The sequence below is a fragment of the Anoplolepis gracilipes genome, chromosome 5, assembly GCF_047496725.1.
Source record: "Anoplolepis gracilipes chromosome 5, ASM4749672v1, whole genome shotgun sequence".
In the NCBI taxonomy this organism is placed as follows: domain Eukaryota; kingdom Metazoa; phylum Arthropoda; class Insecta; order Hymenoptera; family Formicidae; genus Anoplolepis; species Anoplolepis gracilipes.
Genome location: NC_132974.1, coordinates 2,779,126 through 2,799,701, shown reverse-complemented (window position 1 = coordinate 2,799,701; position 20,576 = coordinate 2,779,126). Strand labels below are relative to the sequence as shown.

The window sequence follows — 20,576 nt, the reverse complement described above, 5'->3', positions numbered from 1 at the left end:
AAAAAGATTTCTATTATTAAAAAAATAGAAAAGAAAGGTACAACCATTACATATCTTGCAAATAATTATTAAAGCCACTTATTGATTTGACCAAAATTTCATATCTCACTTTTTCACACAAAAAATATTACAAATATTACGATAATAAAATTGTTATTTTATTAGTTACTTTATAATCTTCTTAAATAAAAAAAAAAAATACGATAAAAATTATATCTAATCATAATTAATAATTATTTAGTCAAAATGATTTTCAATTTTAAACTACCTTCATTTCAATAGACAGTTTCAATTGATTGCGGCATTATTACATTCGCCACTCATATCACCCTTGACTCTTGATTTCTTTGTGACAAGATGACGTACTGTTTTCACAGTACGTTGTGTACACATCAATTATTTGATTTGTCATAGAGAGACTCGTGGGACTCGTGAGACGGGATATCCTAGCGCAATGTGTGTCAGCCCCTTTTATTAAAATTGAAGCTCGATTCTTTATCGTATCGTCGACGTAATATTCTCCAATATAATTCGCATTATAAAATATGTATTGTAAAATGAATGTAACAAAATAAATTTATATGCAGTTGTGTAACTCATATCTTTATAAATATAAATTACTTTTATCTATAAATATAAATATTTATCTGTTACAAGAATAGATAACGAATGACTGTGTAACACACATACATTATAGAGAATAAACTAATAATATATGTTATATTATTTATTTTATATAACGGAATAATATACCGTTATTCCGTTATTATTTTAATCATTTGTTATATATGTATATGTCTTATAGGAATCATTTTTCTGCACCTGTACTGCATGATTGTACCGCATTTTACATTCACGTCAATGATCGAAGATAAAAATAAGATATGCCTTTTTTCCCCTGCTGTGATAAAAGTTTTAATTACTCGAGACATGCAAAAGGTACTTCCGGCTTATCGTAAAAACAATCGAAAGCAATCACATTTTTTCTACAAATCAATCCTATATATAATATGTTAAAAAATTTTCTCTATTTTCCATATAGCAATTACAAAAATTAATAATACAAAAAAATTATTCTTACGAACTACTTGAAGAAAGATTTTGTTTGTAACAAAAAGTCGAATCTCTTTTACAATAATATGATAATATTAAAATCATAATTGAGTACATATCACTCGAAATTAATTAAATATTACTTACAATAAGAATAATTTTATAATTTTATTAATACTGGCATCAATTGTTAAATTTAAGAAGACTCTTATTATCATCGATATTATTTTATTATTATATTAATATTATTAATCTGTTTTAAATAATTAAATTATCTGTTTTAAATAATTGTTCTAAATAATCTTTATTCTCGAGTTGCAGTTAAAAGGCAGAAATACGTTATCTCCGAGCAATTGATTCGATATCCGTAACTCTACACACTATCGGACTAGCAGCAATATTTCGCTTTATTCCAACGAACGTACAATCCGTCACACGTAGTAAGCCCCATCAACGAAATTAATAAAGCCCGATAAGTGATCGTTCTCGTGTCTATACCACGCTCGATACCAGCTCATCTCGACACTCCTCATCACCCGGCCGCCCCTCGTCAACGATAATCTGCTTCTTTTAATCATATTGCGCAAGCACACGTCGCTCCTATAGAATGAGAAACTGACGGACGGCGTTTGTAATCTCCATTATCGTTATGCGCGACGCGGCAAACTTTGTGACGGAGTTTCCCTCTTCATATTCACAGCGATTTCCAAGAAAAATTTCAATCGAGGCCGATCGCCAGGATCGCTTTCGCGTTGATGAGCCGCGCGCGATGTACAGGTGCAGATCTCGTAATAAAATTATATATCACGTGAAAGTAATATTTGTATATGTATATAAATAGTGCGAACAAGCAACGCGATTATTACCTGCATTACATACAAGTTTGTATCTATATTTAGCGGAAATGTAATATACGTGGAAGTACATATCAAAGATATGTCCGAGTGGTAATGAAAATTGATCGTTTTCGAAGTTACTCGTGACATCGTGTTGCATAATATAGTAAATGATACTTGGAATATGTGTGATTTCATATCATACTTTTCAGATTTTTTTTAAATTGCAAAAAATGTCTTGTTATTTATGAACATCTCTAAAAGTTTACGTAAACGTTCAATAAATAACACATATTTTTTTTATCGAATTACAAGTAATCTTGACAGAATATTTAAGGCTCTGTTAAAAAAACTAAGAAAAAAATCAACATAAAATCGTCATTAAAAAAGTTTTAAATTGATTAAAAAATTCGTAAATAAATCCTAGATTAAATAATTATAAACAAAGATTATTTGAATCAGATAGATTTTGATAGTTAATAATAATTTTTGAATAAAAAACTATGACAATAATTTTTAAAAATTAATAAAGTATGTTAATCGCCAACACAGGACATGTTAAATCAGTTTGCGAGTATAAGATTAAAATACACCCATCGTATTATTAAAATTAATAAATAAGAGTGTGTAGTAAATTCTTTCTAAATTGTTCCTTGCGTCTATCAATACGTCGCACAAGTCTGTGACATAATCAATAACGCGAGGTATATTATGAATATACGAAAAATCTCGCGTCAATTTTCACTCATTAATTCTCCAATCTGTGTATGTGTATGTGTATGTTCCTAGACAAGTCTGAATGATTTACTGAATCACATTTATGATTGTCAAAAATTCGACATCGACATTTTCGACCATATACATTTTCTCTTTTTCTCTTCGCTTTAATCTCGACGGCGACTTTTGAGCGAATAATGATTCTCATGAAAAATGCAAATGATACCTGTCCTCGAACAGATTCGCCGCGAAAACCCAGTAACCGCGTTTAAATTTCGTAAAATTACACGGTGCGTCAAGATATCTGCGTCTCGAGACGTGAATCAAGTACATTCTCAGAAAGAAGATTTCATACGGCATGAATCAAACCATTTGCTAGCTGTATTTGTATGTCAGATATAAATGTGTGTGCTTTAATTACAAAATGTTATTACAACACAATTAATATAAAAAACTAATTTAAATAGATATAAATTTTAGAAATATAGATTTATAAATTTTTTACTTGGAGCTGCACGAACTCAAAAACTTTATCAGTAAACTTGTACAATTAACTGTCAAACATTTATACTTCAAATTTTCGTATTATTAAAATATGTACAATAAATCTTATATCGAACTTTCACCAATGTCGCATATATCATGACGTACAATATATGTATATACTTGTAATATACACATTAGCAGTTCCATAAACTTGAACGACGACTTACAGAACAATCGTGATTGCTCATCGCGATTTATATCAAGCTTTTCTGACACACATGCGTCGATGTCATTATTAAGTCCTCCGCGGATTAAGGATGTATTTCTGATTTCATAAGTATACATATGTAGATGACGCATGAATATATCTCATGCCCCTCTACTTGTCAAATAATACATGCAATAATATGTGAAAAGTTTTATATATATAGTAAGAGTAAATTCTTGTGTATAATGAAATTATGATGGCGACAATTCGGTAAAAGATTTTTCAGACTTTTATTTAATGTTAATTATTGTAATTGTTAAAAAATATATATTTGTATATTTATTGATATAATCGATGAATTTGCATGTTATCAGTAATGTTTCAATATTTATCGCAATATATCACTATTGTGCAATGTAAACGTTATTGAGCTGTTGATAGTTTCCTCTTGAAGTTACCTCTCATTATTTTTTCAGAGTACTATCTAATAATGGTAAAGCCATGTAAAGAAGAAAAAATATTTTCCACGTCAGTAAAAAAATAGTCAGAAACTCGATCTTGACTTACCGTATATAACATTCTATAAAATATCTTCATTAACACAATTAAAATAAGATCAAACGATTTAACGTAAATATTTCTCGATAAACATATGGGTGCCAAAAGATATATATTAATTACATTATTATACTCTTCGCACGAATATTGTTAAAATTGAAAATTACTTGGCAGGTAATAATGAACATATATGTATAACAAATCATACAAGGAGTCGAAATCATATCATTTATTTTTGAAACGTGATTAAGGCAACACGCAATATTATCAAATTCAATTCGTGAAACCGACATACAAAATAATGATAGACTTCGCGCGTCTTTAAATAGCACCAGTTTCTGACTTACAAAAATACGTACAAACTTGCATGCAACCTATGGATAACACTTTCGCTGCAATTATCGTGAAATTTTCGTGAAACTTTTATGTACATTTACTTTATTTTCTGCGCTTGTTTATGTTTCTTTCGAAAAGCGGTGGATAAAATGCGCGTGAATTATATCGCGCGAAACGTCAATGCGCACCTGACTTCTGCGTGATGCAAATTGCTCGCGTTGCAGTTAATTTCCCAACGGGAATCAATGGCAACACCTGTGGGGCAATTTCTGATACTTCCGATGATAGCTCTCAAACGATAGAACGCGTGAAACTTAATTAATTCTAAATTGTTTCGTAATCCAATATATTAAGATCATGTATATATTTTCTGTATTAATCATTCAAGGGATACACGTAGGTTTTCGTTTTTTTACGCACTTTGTTTTTTGTTTAGAAAACTTTAAGATTTCTTTTTAAAAAATAAACATGACAATTTTGAATGTTTTAAAAAGAAAAGAAAATGTGAAACTATACGAAAATAAGCGACTAAAATACACAAGTTCTTAATTATATGAGACATTTCAAATAGGAAAAATGATATAAATGAATTAAGAAGAATAAGGACTGGTCGATATGGTGATTTTAATAAAAACATACTTCTAACGCGATTACTTTACAAACAATGACTGTGATCTTATCAATTTGCACTATCATTTTTGTTTATTTTATTCAAAAAGAGTTCTAAATTATTCGAGCTTCTACATTTTCTGAAAATATATTGATGTGATAAAAAGTTTGTGTTATAATTAGAAAATCGAAATCAGCAGAGTTATAATTTGTAAACTAAGGATTAATTAATTTTATACCAAATAATAATAGAAAATATTATATATAATTATATTTAGTTGCATAATAATAAATATATTTCAATTATAAATCGAATATTGAGAAAGATTTATATAGATATATTTATATGTATAAATCGCAAAAAATATTCAATGTTCATTTATTATGAGCATCAAACTTTTTTTCTATTTTTTTTAAATAAAAAGAGACACAAAATAATATAATTAATCTCTTTTAACAATCCTTCTACTGTATTATCTTCTAAAACTGTTAATAATCAAAATTTTAGTAAACAACTTTTATACGATAAATTTGAAATAATCCCTTATCCTTCTTTAATTATTGTAGAAAATATTTTGATATTTTCCGCTATGGTATTAATAACTTCGTTTGATTCTGGATTTAACATTACATGTTAAAAGACTTATTCATCAGAACTTTACACTCTTTAAATAATTTAAGCAGTCTATGATATTGAGGAATAGTGGTAAAATTATAAAACCATCATTATACAAAAACAGATAAAATTGAAAGGCAAACCAGATATTATAAATGTAAGATATTGATGTACCTAAATATTAGATTATAATAGGTAGTATATAAACGAGCAATGGTTCCATTGAACCGTCGTCCTCATCGCTCACATTATCGCGTATTCCCTGTGCGACATTAACAAAGTGACGTCGTCGCATCGCGCAGAATTATAACGTACTACGTGGCAAGAAACGAGGAGAGTGTATTCTCCGGTGTACCGTCAATAAAGCCGTCGCGCAATAATTATCGTTGCCGGCAGCGTCTCGAGGGGCGTCATTAGGCGACAACGTCGCATATCGCGGCTTTTAATGTTTCACAAATGCTTTTCAGGTACGATGACGAAGACGACGATGTGCGGCATCGCTTTATCGCACGTCGTCGACCACGTATTAACGAAGAGCGCTCGTGTGGTATGCGTACACGTGGAAAACTTATACGATCGAGTTATTTCGATATAAAAGCTGAAACGACGATATGCATTGTTATATGTCTTTTGCGTTAGAAATGCGTTTGCACGCGTCTGTCATAGCGGAAAAATTATCGAGTACGATCGATGCAGATAACGATAAAAAGTTCTACTTTTACTGTTTTTCTTTTTTTTTTTTTTTTTTCACAGAGATACTTCTGTTCTTTTTTCCGTATAAATATTACATCTTTTTGATCGTGCACATCGCTGTTTTATTACGCTCTGGAGAAATTTACGTGATGCGACTTGTTTAATTTGATAGAATATTCTAAGTAAAAATCGCATTGGAGAATCAAGAAAAATGCGTTATACGTATATATAAAGATTATATACTTTATATATATCATCAAATATTGTGATTATATATCTTATAAAATATTATAAAAATAATTAAAAAGACAAATTAAGCTAACAAAATAATGTTTAATAAATAAAACAATATGTTAATAATAATGTGTCAGTCTGATATATTTCAATTGCAATATTTTTTTAAGAAAAAATATTTGCACTTCAAATGTCATATATATGTATATTTGTGTATATATATACAATATATATGTGTATATATTGTACGTATGTAAAATATAAATAAATATTTAATATTACCCGATTTTATTTATTAATAAAAATTTATATATATATATATATATATGTATGTAAATTTTTCTTATTGTACAATGTACAATATGCATCTAAAAACTGCTTTTGTTCTCTCTTTCGTGTATGTGTGTATATTGTAACCTTTCTTAAAATTTACATTATCGAAATTTTGAAATCTCAAAAGAAAGATTGTGATGCCGAATGACATCCGACGCTTTCACTGCAATTGAAAGATACTCTTACAAATCGCATCACGATCCGTCATAAAAACGACTGGACATCAGGTAGATTCGACTAACATGGTGGTGAAAGTATAAGAGCGCCAAAAACCGCCCAAAAATTACACATAAATGTTAGGTAAAATTAGTGTTATTTCTTATTAAATTTCAATGATGCAACTGTTATTGTCGCATATATTCAAATTATAAGCTGATAAATTTTACATCTCATTTCAAAATATATATATGTTCAATTAATATAATTAATCAAGATATATATGTATTAACGAATAATAATTAAAAGTTACAAAGAAACATACTTGTGAATTATATATGCGTTCACGCATAAAATATATAATAGCCTACATTTAAATATATGCGAGATGTTTAATCCGCAATATATGCAATATATGGAAAATAAATGTAAAAAAGAAACATTAAGTTACATCGTTCATATGAAAAATACATAGGATTAGATACAGTTCTGTTTAATAATGTAAATATTGTAACACTCACTTTGATGTGATCCATTTTGAATTTCCATTGATCGTTGATCCCGCCGGTGGCACGTTCGCAATTCCTTCTAAAAAAGAAAGATAAATTATTATTTTCGCTGCAAAATTTATAGTATACAAGAAGATTATAGAGAAATATTGAACTATTGACAATACATTGTGCTAAGAAATAACAAATTTATACTTGATGTAAAGATTAGCGGAGATTCAAATCCCGCTCGAAGAAACCTCGACCCTCGACCGGAGACTAGACTCGATTCTTGGCAAACCGGAAGTGCGCGCTTTCTTGATGGCCAGACAAGGCCATCTAGCGGAGAGAGTACCTTACTTCGTCGATAACAATCTGTCGATAATTAGTTTGCACATTTACTTTGAGAGATGTCGTAGTTATTTTTCTCTAAAACACTGAACAGAAAACATTTTATTATTATATTTATGAAAAATATCTGTGACAGTGTTTTTCAAGTTTGTGCAAATTTACAGTATGATTTATTTCAGCTTTTCTATATATTTAAAATTGTAATAACATATTTTATATTAGAGTTTAGTCTATGTAAAAATCAATCAAAACATAACCTCGAACGCATTGCATTTTTACGTTTAAAACACGGATATATATTATTACGTTAATTACTAATGTAAAATATGAATCTCTTACCAAAAACACACGAAGAATTCAGTCATGCGGATTATTGGAATTCATTTTTCAAGAAACGTGGCAAAAAAGTGTTTGAATGGTACAAGTTCTATAATTTATATAATTGTTAACAATTCTTAGGATATAATTATAATTTGTTATACTCTGCCCATTTTTGTTTTCAGGTATGGTGAATATCCAGAATTATGCGAAATTCTTTTAAAATATATCAAAATAAAGGATGATATTTTGATTGTTGGTTGTGGAAATTCTACACTAAGCATGTCTCTATACGATGTTGGTTACCGGTAAATCTTCTTGCCTATATATTCTCTTTGCAATGTATTTATATACATGATCACAATATTTTCTTAAATTAATTGATTCATATAAATTTATAGAGATTTATATTGTAAGTGTTAAAATTGGTTTTTACAGAAATATTACTAATATCGATATATCACATATTGTTATCAAACAAATGCGTGATATAAATAATAGTACAAGATCAAACTTGATATATGAACATATGGATGCCACAAAAATGACATATTCTGATGAAAAATTCAATGTAATTCTCGACAAAGGTACATTAGATGCTTTAATGCCAGATACGAAAGAGGCAACTATTGCTACAATTGATAAATATTTCAAAGTAAGGTTTTGATTATTGTAGAAGAGGAAACTTTTTATGATTTTTGCTTTAACGAGTAAAACTTTTGTTTTAGGAAATCACACGAGTTTTACGAAATGGTGGCAGATATATCTGTATAACATTACTACAGGAGCATATTCTGCGAAAGCTCTTATCTTACTTTCCTGCTTCGGGATTCATGTTTCGTATATCACGATGCCATGAAGCTGAATCGAAGGCACGTTTAGAAGAGGGCAGTCTAGTACCAATTTTTGTGGTCATTGCTACAAAATTCACTAAATTATCCCAGATCGTACGTTATAATAAAAATATTAAATTTTGTCACATTGTCTTCTTAGCTTTAGTTGGGTGAGTAGGTTCAAACTTATTTTTCTAGATTGTAATCTTAATAGGTCCTTGAAATAGCTCTGGTTGATGGTCCACCTGAACGATTATCTTCGACGGATGATATGGTATCCGCAATATCATCTGCGCAACAATCAGCACTGGTGTGCAGTAGTCTTTACAAAAGAAGTGTTGCCGATGTGGGGGAAATATCGTTAGATTTACATCGTCCGGGTGACAAGCATCCACGATATACTGTTTATGTTCTCGATCAACCACGTATACGCGGAACGAAAACGTATGCGGCTTTCATCGTTCCACAGGGAAAGTACGTCTGACACATTTTAAATGTGAACTTGTCGACTGGCTGCAAATTATGAAATTATACTGTACTATCCCTTTTTTATTTAACAGAGAAATGGACTGGTTGTTCAGTACGAAGGAAGGACGACAGCAAGTTCTAAAAAGTGCACAATATGACAGACTCGCGATAGTTACTTTACGCAGAGAACATAAATTCGAAAATTGGGACGCTGTAAAAACTGAGTTAGAAGACTGCGTACGCAATCTAGCACCGGCTGGTTTGTGTGGTAAAAATAATATACCCTTTTTGTCTTTGGGTTCCGACGTTGGAGCTCGAACCATTTGTTACGAAGGAAAGAGTGACATTAGTGGCCCGTTCGTTATCGAAGAGGTAGAAAAAGACGGTCACGAATTCAAACGCCTTATATTCCTGAACAATCCGTATGTGATTCAGAGTGAGGCTAGATTGAAAGAAGGTACTATAATTCACAATAAATTCAAAAGTTTTACAATTATAATAATGATTGTATATAACTGATAAACTGACAATTATTTACAGCAAAGTCTAGACGTGGTAAAACGAAAAAAATTGTCGATCCTGGATTTTTAGCTTGTGAACATCATATACATATGAGCGCTGGCGTTAACGCAGTGATAGATACAAAAGAACAGCAAGAGATTATGATTATAGGACTTGGGGGTGGTGGTCTTTGCATGTTCTTACATCATTGCTTCCCCAAAGTATGTATCTTCTCGTGGAATTTATTATTGTCAGATTATCGAATACTACACATTAAAGAGATCTGAGTATAACATTTTTTTGTAAATCGAAAATAAATGAAATTTTTTTTTTTAGTTAAAAATTACTGCAGTAGAAATTGACAATGTGATGTTAAAAACGGCCATCGAGTACTTCAATCTTATTCTTGATGACAGAATGAAAGTAGAAATTGCAGATGGAATTCGATTCATTAAAGATGCCGCGGGAAATGACGAGAAAAAGTATAAGGCAATACTCTTTGATATTGATAGTAAAGATACTACTGTCGGACTGAGTTGTCCACCTAAACAATTTCTTGAACTATCAGTATTGAAAGCAGTTGCAACATGCTTAACGAAAGACGGTCTTTTTATTTTAAATCTGGTCAGCAGAGATAAGAATTTAAAACAGAAAATAAAGGATGATTTGAACTCGATATTTCAATCACTCGCCTGTTACGCCATTCAAGATGAAGTAAATGAGATCATTATGTGCTCCCTAGAAAAACATGACTTAAAAGAATGGAAAAACAAACTCAAACTCGCCGCTATAAACTTAAATAAGCAAGCGGCTGCAAGAAAATTATCCTCTTTCAAGGAAGCATTTAATGTCTCTATGCTTTTAGAAAGTTTATCAGTGGAATCCCAATAATTGTATATATGTTTTCTCATATACATGTAATAAATGAAATTAAAAATACAATTTTATTTAATACTTTAAATTATATATATCTTTAGTATTTTTATATATCACATATTTATATATCTTTTTAGTACATTTATCTTATTAATATATTCTCTATAATTCATTAAAATAAATTTATTTAGATATATTAACACACATATAATGTCGGCATTTAAATCATATATAAGTATTTATTCTTATTTTCATATTAAAAATTCTATGATCTTTTTGACATAGCATTTACAGATTATTTCTAAAAACCATATTAGTTGGCATAAGTTAAGGAAAAGTCATTGTACATAATTATATATATGATGTATGTACGACGAATTTTTTGGCAACTTTATTCTTCCAATAATTCATTATATGCAATGTGCATTACTTTCGTATTTACAGACGTATAGTTTAATTACAAGCAATTGAAATTCAGGCATATGAGTAACAGTTATAATATAATAATAATAATTGACTAAAATTTACTAAACATTCAACAATAGGCAAACATTCTTATACATATATACATATTTATACATATATATACACACACGCATATATATATATATATATATATATATATATATATATATATATATATGTGTGTGTGTATATATATTATTCTTTTCCATACAAAAACACACATAAGTATATATATCTTATTTACTTTTCATATCTTTTTCTAATGTATAATAACAATAAATTATTTGATGATACTCATTCAAATAATATTCATTTTAACATTAGAAATTTATCCTAAAATACAGGAACGTATATATTAAATAAATATTTAAATGTGTCTAAATAAAAAGATATTCATAAATTTTCATTGTATATGACACATTGATGTACATATAAAAAGATGTATTATCACATACAATTAAAAGGTTTAAATGTAATAAAATTTATTTATCCTTTTTTCATGTATCGATCGCGATTAATAAATTAATATTATAGATACGAAAAATATATTGTCTGAACGACTTAATGTTTTCAATGCATCAATAATGTTATTTAGTACTTTTTTAATAACTCTTTTTACAAATAATCCAAGTGAAAGTTATATATAATGCATATTCTCTATCTTCCTACAAAATTTAAAATTTTTAGAAAAATAGAGAATCACAGTTAACTTTCATTTTTTAATTTATAACATTAGCTATAGGAACAAGTCTATAATAATGTAATTACATATATACATGTGTATAATATAATTACATATGTATAGCGTGATGTTGATTTTACTTGCTCTATAATATATTTATACATTTTCTTGTACACGTCTATGTAGAAATCCGCTCGAACATCTGTGGCATCAAATTTTTAATCATTCATAAATTAATAAAAGAGTTAAAACGCCACATATTATACTATACGGATTTCTTTTCTAAGGAAAATTAATTATATATATATATATATATATTATATAATTTTTAGAAATAATATATATATATATATATATATAACTAATAAAACACAGTTCGCAGTTATAGACTAGCACAAGATAATTGCACGAAAATAACGCAGCTCGATTTTTTTTAATCCTTACGTTACCAGCAATATAATAAGTGATATAGTAGAATTATAAAGTTTTCACTTATCGATTAACATTATATTTATCGCGATCGATTAAATGTATATGAATACATTATAAATAATTCTTGTGGCGTAAAGTAACGATATTTACAGTTACATATGAATGCAAAATATTTTATGTAGATTTTGCTAATTGTTAATTAAACAATGTTTTCCTATGACGTCACATTTTACTGTTAATTATTTTGTTTGGAATATGTGTATAAAATTAACTGTATTAAATATTTTTAAATACTTTTTTTAATATATAATGCATAAAAAATGTAAAAAAATTAACAAATCGCTTAAATTAATTCTGCAGTCTAATATTAAAGCACTGATCTTGATATATTAGAAATTTAATTTCGCAATTTTTCTCAGCTCAACATATAAATATATTTCTAGATAGTTTTAAATAATATATATTTATATACACACACGATATATTTTGTTATATCATTGCAATGTATACTTTTGCATTAAATTTAAAAAAATATATATACGATGCTGAAAAAAATGTAACGCCTTTTTTGTTTTTAAAACGAGCTCCGTATTTTCGATAATTATTATTCATCCATATTCACATTCATATTCACACCATTAAGAACTGTATATAAAACTTGTGATTATATTATTATGACAAATTCCATTCAATAACGGAAAGATTATACAATTGTTAAAGTGTTTTTCTCACAATCAGTATTATATCGCATATAAATAATCACTGGATTAATGATATACGCGCGTAATGATAACTTACATATAGAAAATATATTTACTAAATAAATTTACTAAAAGCTCACAAAAAAACTCGAGCATTATTCAAGCATATCAAATATATATATATATATATATATATATATATATATTTGATATGCTTAAATATATATATATATAAGTTTCACATTAATCAATATTTATATTATAGTATCTAAATGCACATTAAGTAATAGGAGTTCAATTAAAGTTTAAGTTCATTCCGGATTCATCTACTCCTCCTTGTTTCACTTTTTCAGTTAGTATTTTTCTTCTTCGCTTTTCTTTTTCTATTCTTCTTTATATTCGCCTTTTTGTTTTTTCGCTCCTCCTTTTTTAGAAGGATTTATCACAGTACATTTCTTTTATCAAATACTACAAAATGCTGGCACAATCATTTGTTAATCTTCGAAATATCTTCACGATACATATTTAATAAAATTAATATATCGACAAAGAAACATCTGCATATTACATTTAACGCTAAATTAGCCGTATATTTAATCACACGATAATCATACATGTCCAAACAATTCTACATATCAGTGCTATCATATATTGCTGAATTACAATATATGTATATGTATATTTATGTCTTTATACGACTTACATGACTACATTTAGCATTAAATTCGTGATGCAAATGTAAATCTAAAACTTTAAAAGAGAGAAAAAAACAATAAATGATATTGAAATCGCTACACATCTATAGCTAAAGAATTTTACTTTTTTCACAAAGAACAAATCTTATCTAATACATTATTGGAAGACGAGAACGGCAGACCATAAGGGAAACAAAATAAATAACACATATGAAAGATGCATTAAGCAAACAGAAAACATTCGAAGGTTTTAATATAATATGGTTTTCTTCAGTTTCTTTACCATTCATAAATCTATTGCGATGTTATTATCAACGATAATAACAATCGAAGATTTGAGTGAAAATAATAATCAAACTACTTCTTTTACAATTTTTGTGTTTGTTTGAGTAAAAAAAGTAGAAAATTAAAATAGTTTAATGTTTAAAATATCCTATTTGATGAAGAAACAAATGATGAAAATTGTTGCACAGTTTTATAATTTTATTTGAGTTACTTTTTGACGATTCATTCAATTATTATACTACTAAAACTATACTATTAACGTGTGTAAAATATGACTTTTTTATAATTAAAAATTAAAATAGAACTGAAAAACCTATATATCAATTACTTTAGTAAATTAGATTTATTCAGTAAATTTGTTTATTGTAACAATTAAGCTTACTTTTTCTTGCGGCCAAATCTTTTAAAATTTCTTATAAAATTTTAAGTATTAATCCCGCAGTAAAAATATAAAAACTTGAAGAAACAATATGTACAAAGCAGAGATCAAAATTTAAAATTTGATGTAATCCAATTATGTATTGTACATAAATTAATTAATTGTAAGTATAACGCTCATTCGAAATATAGCGCATTTTTAAAAAGTACGATGGCCAAAACTATATAAGTAAGAAATCAAAGCAATTTTGAGATAATTTTTTTTGTACACGAAAAATTAAGATTTAATTGTTAATTCATACGAAATTCTCCAATTAATTCCTTCAATGCATAATTAAAAATAATTAAGTCAAATTAATTATCTTACTTAATTATAAACATTTCTTCTGTTTTTATAATTTAATGTATTATCAGTGAGCTAAATTAATCGATATTGACAAAATTAAGATTTTATAGATTTTATAGATATATTATTTTCTACCATTTGATCCTATCGTGACATATCACTGGCAACAAAAATTAATTCTCTTTGATTATACATATAATAATAGATGTGACTATTGCTAATGTCCCAATAGATTTTTTTCGTAATATTTTATTTATTTATTCTCTCTTTCTTTCTCTTTTTCTCTTTAGTGATTAATAAGTAAAATTAAACAATTCGAATGCGATCTAAAACAAAAACGCAGAAATATTTTTTATATTGTATCGTTGCAGCGATTAAGAAAGAGAAAAGAAAGAGATAGATAGATAGATAGATAGAGAGAGAGAGAGAGAGAGAGAGAGAGAGAGAGAGAGAGAGAGAGAGAGAGAGAGAGAGAGACCAATTACTACAATATATATTCTATATAAAGTAATTATATGTTCATATATAATCATTTTACTTATGTTTCGCAACGGTGGGATAATCTCACACTTGTGACAATAACGCAATTAAAATATACCTCGTAGCAAACTTTTATGTATTTTTTTATATTTTGTAATGCGCGGATGGTTACGTATGATATGATTTTTACTAATAAGTAATTGGTGCGTGGTGCGTGAAACTATGCGTATATATTGTCACATATAAACGAAAAATACACCGATGTATTCCTGTATACCAAAAAACTAGAGAAAAAGTTAAAAAACTAATAGGACATTACAATTTTGTCTCTTTCTTTCCATTAATTTAGGGCGATATATCTACTAAAGGGCGATATATGTATCACAATGCATCAAAGAAAGGATATATTTAAAATAATTCATTTTTATAGTTCCAAATATACTTATATTCTTCGACATTGTGCTTCCTAAGTGATGAGACCAGACATGCAATGTTTGTTATCATTTACAGTCTTTGTTTTCATTCATTGTTACATACTGTCCTTTCTGTTATTCCGTTTTGTTTTTATTTGTCGATACTGTTTTTCAATCATAATAATAGTAAATCATTGTTCTTAAAATAAGCAAAACGAGCAATAAAAAGGAAAAATCAGCTATAATAATAAAGAATGTAAGTAATAAAAGAAACTTTCAAAACTTAAGCAGTCATGTTTTATGATTTTCTGTTTCGATTTGTAGAATTTGAAAATTGTATGTAAACTACATATGTCAAATTTATCTCTTTTAAAGTTATGATATATTCTCCAAATTATATGTTATTATTTGAGCAAAAAAATTCAACATTAATCAAGTCGAATAATTAACATATCGTTTGTTAATCTATACACAACTATGATTATATTGATAACTGTAAAGATCGTTTAGGCAAAAACTTTTATCGTAAAAATGTGAAAAATTTTCATAATTCTGTTCATTCATCCTCGACTCTCTGTAAGGTGTGAGAGTATTTATTTTATATTTAATTAAATTCACGAGACTTTAGTTCAATCTTATTTCGTACTTTCATCTTAATCTCATTCCTCGTTTAAATCGATTATTTCAATTCATCACACGATAAAGCCTACCTGCAGTTTATATGGCAATTCGATCGATGTTCCAGTTCAGTCTATATGTGCGAGTCTATTTCAATCAGAAGAATTTTCTTACCATTTTTTTTAGACCAGCGCTTCTCTTCTCTTTTTTGCTCGATGTAGCAGTAACATTACTGCTTCTAGATTCGTCGCTTTCCTCAATCAAACCGTACGCGGATTCACCGTTGATACTTCCATCGATGGTTTGCGACAGTATCTTCAGACCCGTAGGACTTGATGGGAAAGACCTGTCGTTTGAATATTCCGAGTCCGGGCTCCATTCCCACTTCTCCATGGAATTCGAGGAAAACTTCCTTTTTCTTCTCGTGCCCAAAGCAGTCTTCATAAAAGAGGGCGAACTTAATTTCGCGCCTTTAAAGATACCACTAGTTCTGAACGAACCGTTCTTCGATCTCTCGATCTTCCGCTCAACCATAGACGATCCTTCAACAGATCTATGCACGGTCGCTGACGACGAATTGGATTCGCTTAGTTCGTCATCTTGACGAATAAATTCGAAACAGATTCCGGATTCCATCTTGCAGGCTTTATCTGTCGGCAATGCAAACTGCGCGATTCGTTCTCTCTTCTCTGTTTTTCGATCGTCGAACCAACTTACAGTAGCTTCGGGCGCAGATTCTGGCCTCTTATCAGGCAAGATCGACACCTTCCAACGTGGAGGCTCTATGGATAATACTCTTCTTGATGGCAATGTCGTATCGTTAGTTTCATTCAATACACTTTTGTAACGCATTGTTTCTTGCCCCGCGTCGACATTAACTCCTAGTTTAGTTCCGGGAGCGTTTATTTCCTTCTTACGTTTCTTTTTTCGCTCCTTTTTTGTCTCTTGAGATCGATCATCGATCATTAGCTCGTGATAGGTGCCACTAATATGAGAAGCAATCTCGCTAGGTCGTCGTTTCTTCGTTTTCTTTGTCGCGGTATGAGAGCTAAAGTTCTCCGCACTTTTTCGACGTGTATTTTCCTTCTTTGTACCCGACTGAAATTTATTTTCTTCAAAATTTCCTTTACGGCAATAAGAGAGTATTACAATGATAACGATGACTTCCAAACAGATCAGTAAAGCGTGTTGGATAATCGCGGATATTCGACTACGCCAGCTGTCACGATCATAAAGAAGAGTTTCAACTGATTTCGAGAGTATAGCGATTTTTGCTCTCAAAATAGCAATCTCTTCCATTCTTTTCTCTTCGCGCTCCTCACCCTTTCGAGACTCCTCGCCCATAGCGGCTACTGCGCGCTCCAATGAGCGTTGCATTTCTTCGACTTGCTTTTTATAACGACGACTTAATTCTTCCAGATATTGCCCACTGAGTGACATGTTCCTTTCTAAAATCTAAAAAAAAATTCATATAAATATATAATTTTTTAAATAAATAAACAATTGCAATATATAGTTTCTTGTTTTTTTCGTTTATTTTTTTATCAAATTTTCCAGTATCTTTTAAAATAATCTCATTGTAATAAACAAAAGTTTTTTAATAATGTTTTTTTCTTTTAAATATTTCTGAATAATGTTCTTTCTTACCTTGATTCTATTGGACAGTCGAAGAAAAACGGATTCTTTCTGAGGCACAGCACTTGCTGTGGGTTGGGACATTGATGAAGAACTAGACGCTCCATTCTGCATGTTAACTGTGTCACCCTCCAAATCTTTCAAATCAGAAAATAATGTATCCAGCGTGAGGTGATCTTGAGATGACAATCGAACTTCTTGCTCGCTCAAATCTTTCATCTGTTTCCCATCTTGCTCACCATTTTCCGATTTGTTTGTTTTGACTTGGGCAATAGTCTCGACACTTTCCGTATCAGGCACGAGAGTATCAGTCTCTTGATTGTCAAGCAAATTTATCGACGGATTGTTATTTATAGTTTTTGACGTCATCTCGACAGAAGTTCCCATAACCGGCAGTTCTTCGGCAATTTTTAATGTTGGCGTCGGATTAGATGGCGGCGGAACAGTTGTCAGCACTTCTGGCTGCAACGTCTCCTCTGTGGGCTCCTTACTAGGTTCCAAGATCGGTATAGAAGACTCTTTCTTCATATCCTCCTTGCTGAGTGTCTTTGTTGGTTTGATTTGCGATGCCAGAGTGTCCATGTTAGTAGAAGTCCTTATGGATGCAGAACTCATATTTTCGGTTTCCTCGCTAATATCTTGAACCAAAGAACGCTGTCGGAGCTCCGCGGCAGATTTGCAAGCAGGAGAATTCGAATCCAAAGTACACGTGACAGATACTTGATGATGAGAAACGGTCTCGCCACTGTGATAATCTACAGTACTCTTAGTAGATAGAATATCTTCTTTTGCAGCCTTCTCGGAACTGTTCATGGGAATCTCATAACTCGTGTTCATTACCACTTTACGATCCCTTGTTGCCAGAACATTACACAACGCCACAATGTATTCGGGTTTAAAGACGGAAGCTAAAAAAGTCGCTTGAAGATCTTCTGCCAAATTAAAATGCGTCGTATCATCGCAATTCATTTCTTCCTTTTTTTCTCGCGAAAACAGCTCGATCTCCACACCGTGAAAACTACATAGTCTTCCCCGTCTCAGAGTTCTGTTCACCAAATCGATTTTAAGCAATTCGTTCAATTGCTGATCTCTGCAACTGATCAGCTGAAAAACGCTGGCAAATTTTTGATCAGTACAGTTATCGCAAAGGATCGTATATCTAGGTGTCGTACAGCTCTTGTATGAGTTCTCCAAGATATTACCACCATCAATACTTTGCTGAATTTCCGTGATGTTGTTTCCGGTGAGATCACTGGACTTCACTAAAACTTCTGCAGCCTTTTTCACTATACTTAGTACGGCATCGCGAGCGCTGCCAAAAAGATTTCTTGGTGGATCACTGTCTTCACTGTCTAACAGTTCCTCCTCATCGCTATCCTCGTCATCATCATTCTCTCTGCTCGTCTCCTGTAGAATCTGATTCTCCGTCTCGGTTTCTAGCACTTCGAACTCGCTGGTACCGTAAGCGCGAAACAACGAAACGGGACAGAAATGTTCCGAGCCATAATGTGATTGTAGCTCAACTTTGATGAATTTACCAAAAAAGTGAGGATGCAGAGCAAAGCTTTGAATGTCCTTTACGTCCTTAGCAGTGAACTGACCGACTGGACTCCACTCTTTAGTAGGGAAACGATCGCTCACATATACGGAGAAATCTTTTGGCGACGAACTAAAGAGCTCGAAATTTGCCAATTCGATCTTTTTTGCTTGGATCGCCTCGCAGAGTTCAACAACGAACCAAATGCGTGATGTACAGGCGTTCAGCATATACTCGTCCCGCGTGGACACTAAAACGTTTTTGGCGCTATTCGCTTCGGGATTGGCTGCCACGATCTTGGCGCCGCAGTCGGGAGAGGCATAATTCTTGGAACGAATCTTCATACCGCTTACGCCTCGTCCTGGACCACCCGGACTCTGCACGGAGGCATTTGGATGAGCTATAAAATAAATAAAATAATGATCGTAAATAAAACGCAATTACATCTAATGTCTGCTATGATTGTATCTAATTTAACGCAGTGCGTTGTAGGAAAATAACATTTAAAAATGTTTTAATAAAAAACAATACTCACTTTTTTTCTTCTCAGCTTCCTCCAAACGCTTCTGTGCCCATTCGCTGAAAGATGGTATATCCTCATGTGAATCGGAAGGACCTGAAGTAACGAGCCCGTCTAAGATCACTGCTGCAGTTTCATCTCTATTACCACCGATCAATTGTGCTCTAGCCGCCGTATCATTCAATTCCGATGGCGTAGTAAATGTATCATCGAGGACCTTCGAGGATAATTCTTCAGCTACTTGAACTTGGCTGGCCTCTTCCTCGACTTTCAGCTCCAACTCGTCCGTGTTGACTTTCTGCTCCGCTCTAACGATCACCACAACCTCCGGTGCTTCTTCGGCGGATATTTTTTTTAAAAGTACTTTCTCGTCATCTTCAAGGGTCTCCGTGTCATTTGGTCGCTCCGTCGTCGTTGTCGTCTCGTCGACAATCAGCGGTGGTTGAATCTGCGTCGTCGGCACAACGATCTCTTTTATATGCTCGGTTTGCCTGACTTGGTTACTGTTTAATACCGAAGAATTCTTGATGGACGATTTCGAGGAAAACTCTTGATCGATCTTTGGTTCGGCCAGATTTTGTAATTCTGCTGCCACGGTATCCACCAACGTCAACACTACTGCCTGTCCAGTCTCGGAGATCCTGTGAACACAATAATCATCGAGTCGTGTTAACATCTCGCTATACAAATCGTGCTTCATTGCCAAATAATGTAATATT

General features: G+C 30.9%; 2 protein-coding genes and 1 long non-coding RNA gene across 5 annotated transcripts in view; 1 reads left to right on the top strand and 2 right to left on the bottom strand.

The window, feature by feature from the left end:
- Positions 1 to 7,603, bottom strand: part of LOC140665890 (uncharacterized) — a 67,778-nt gene extending 60,175 nt beyond the window's left edge. The window contains exons 1-2 of one of the 2 annotated variants that reach the window (XR_012046672.1): positions 7,540 to 7,603; positions 7,357 to 7,423 (exon numbers count right to left, since the gene is read on the bottom strand). This is a non-coding gene — a long non-coding RNA (uncharacterized lncRNA). Of the gene's footprint in view, positions 1 to 7,356; positions 7,424 to 7,511 lie in introns of both variants that reach the window. The other variant, XR_012046671.1, reaches the window with a different exon arrangement.
- Positions 7,604 to 7,744: 141 nt separating this feature from the next.
- LOC140666361 (eEF1A lysine and N-terminal methyltransferase homolog) lies at positions 7,745 to 10,732 on the top strand. Its single transcript, XM_072893478.1, has 8 exons — positions 7,745 to 8,092; positions 8,178 to 8,300; positions 8,431 to 8,647; positions 8,721 to 8,939; positions 9,040 to 9,299; positions 9,386 to 9,750; positions 9,834 to 10,015; positions 10,131 to 10,732. Exons 1-8 carry the CDS (start codon positions 8,001 to 8,003, stop codon positions 10,683 to 10,685), a joined length of 2,013 nt encoding a protein of 670 aa, XP_072749579.1. The 5' UTR covers positions 7,745 to 8,000; the 3' UTR covers positions 10,686 to 10,732.
- Positions 10,733 to 11,032: 300 nt separating this feature from the next.
- The window catches only part of LOC140666360 (SUN domain-containing ossification factor), a 44,714-nt gene continuing 35,170 nt past the window's right edge, over positions 11,033 to 20,576 (bottom strand). For both annotated transcript variants that reach the window (XM_072893476.1, XM_072893477.1), the window contains 3 exons: positions 19,873 to 20,498; positions 17,813 to 19,737; positions 11,033 to 17,620 (listed from right to left, as the gene is read on the bottom strand). In XM_072893476.1, coding sequence (XP_072749577.1) covers positions 16,322 to 17,620; positions 17,813 to 19,737; positions 19,873 to 20,498 — 3,850 coding nt within the window. In that variant the 3' untranslated portion in view covers positions 11,033 to 16,321. The remainder of the gene's footprint in view (positions 17,621 to 17,812; positions 19,738 to 19,872; positions 20,499 to 20,576) is intronic.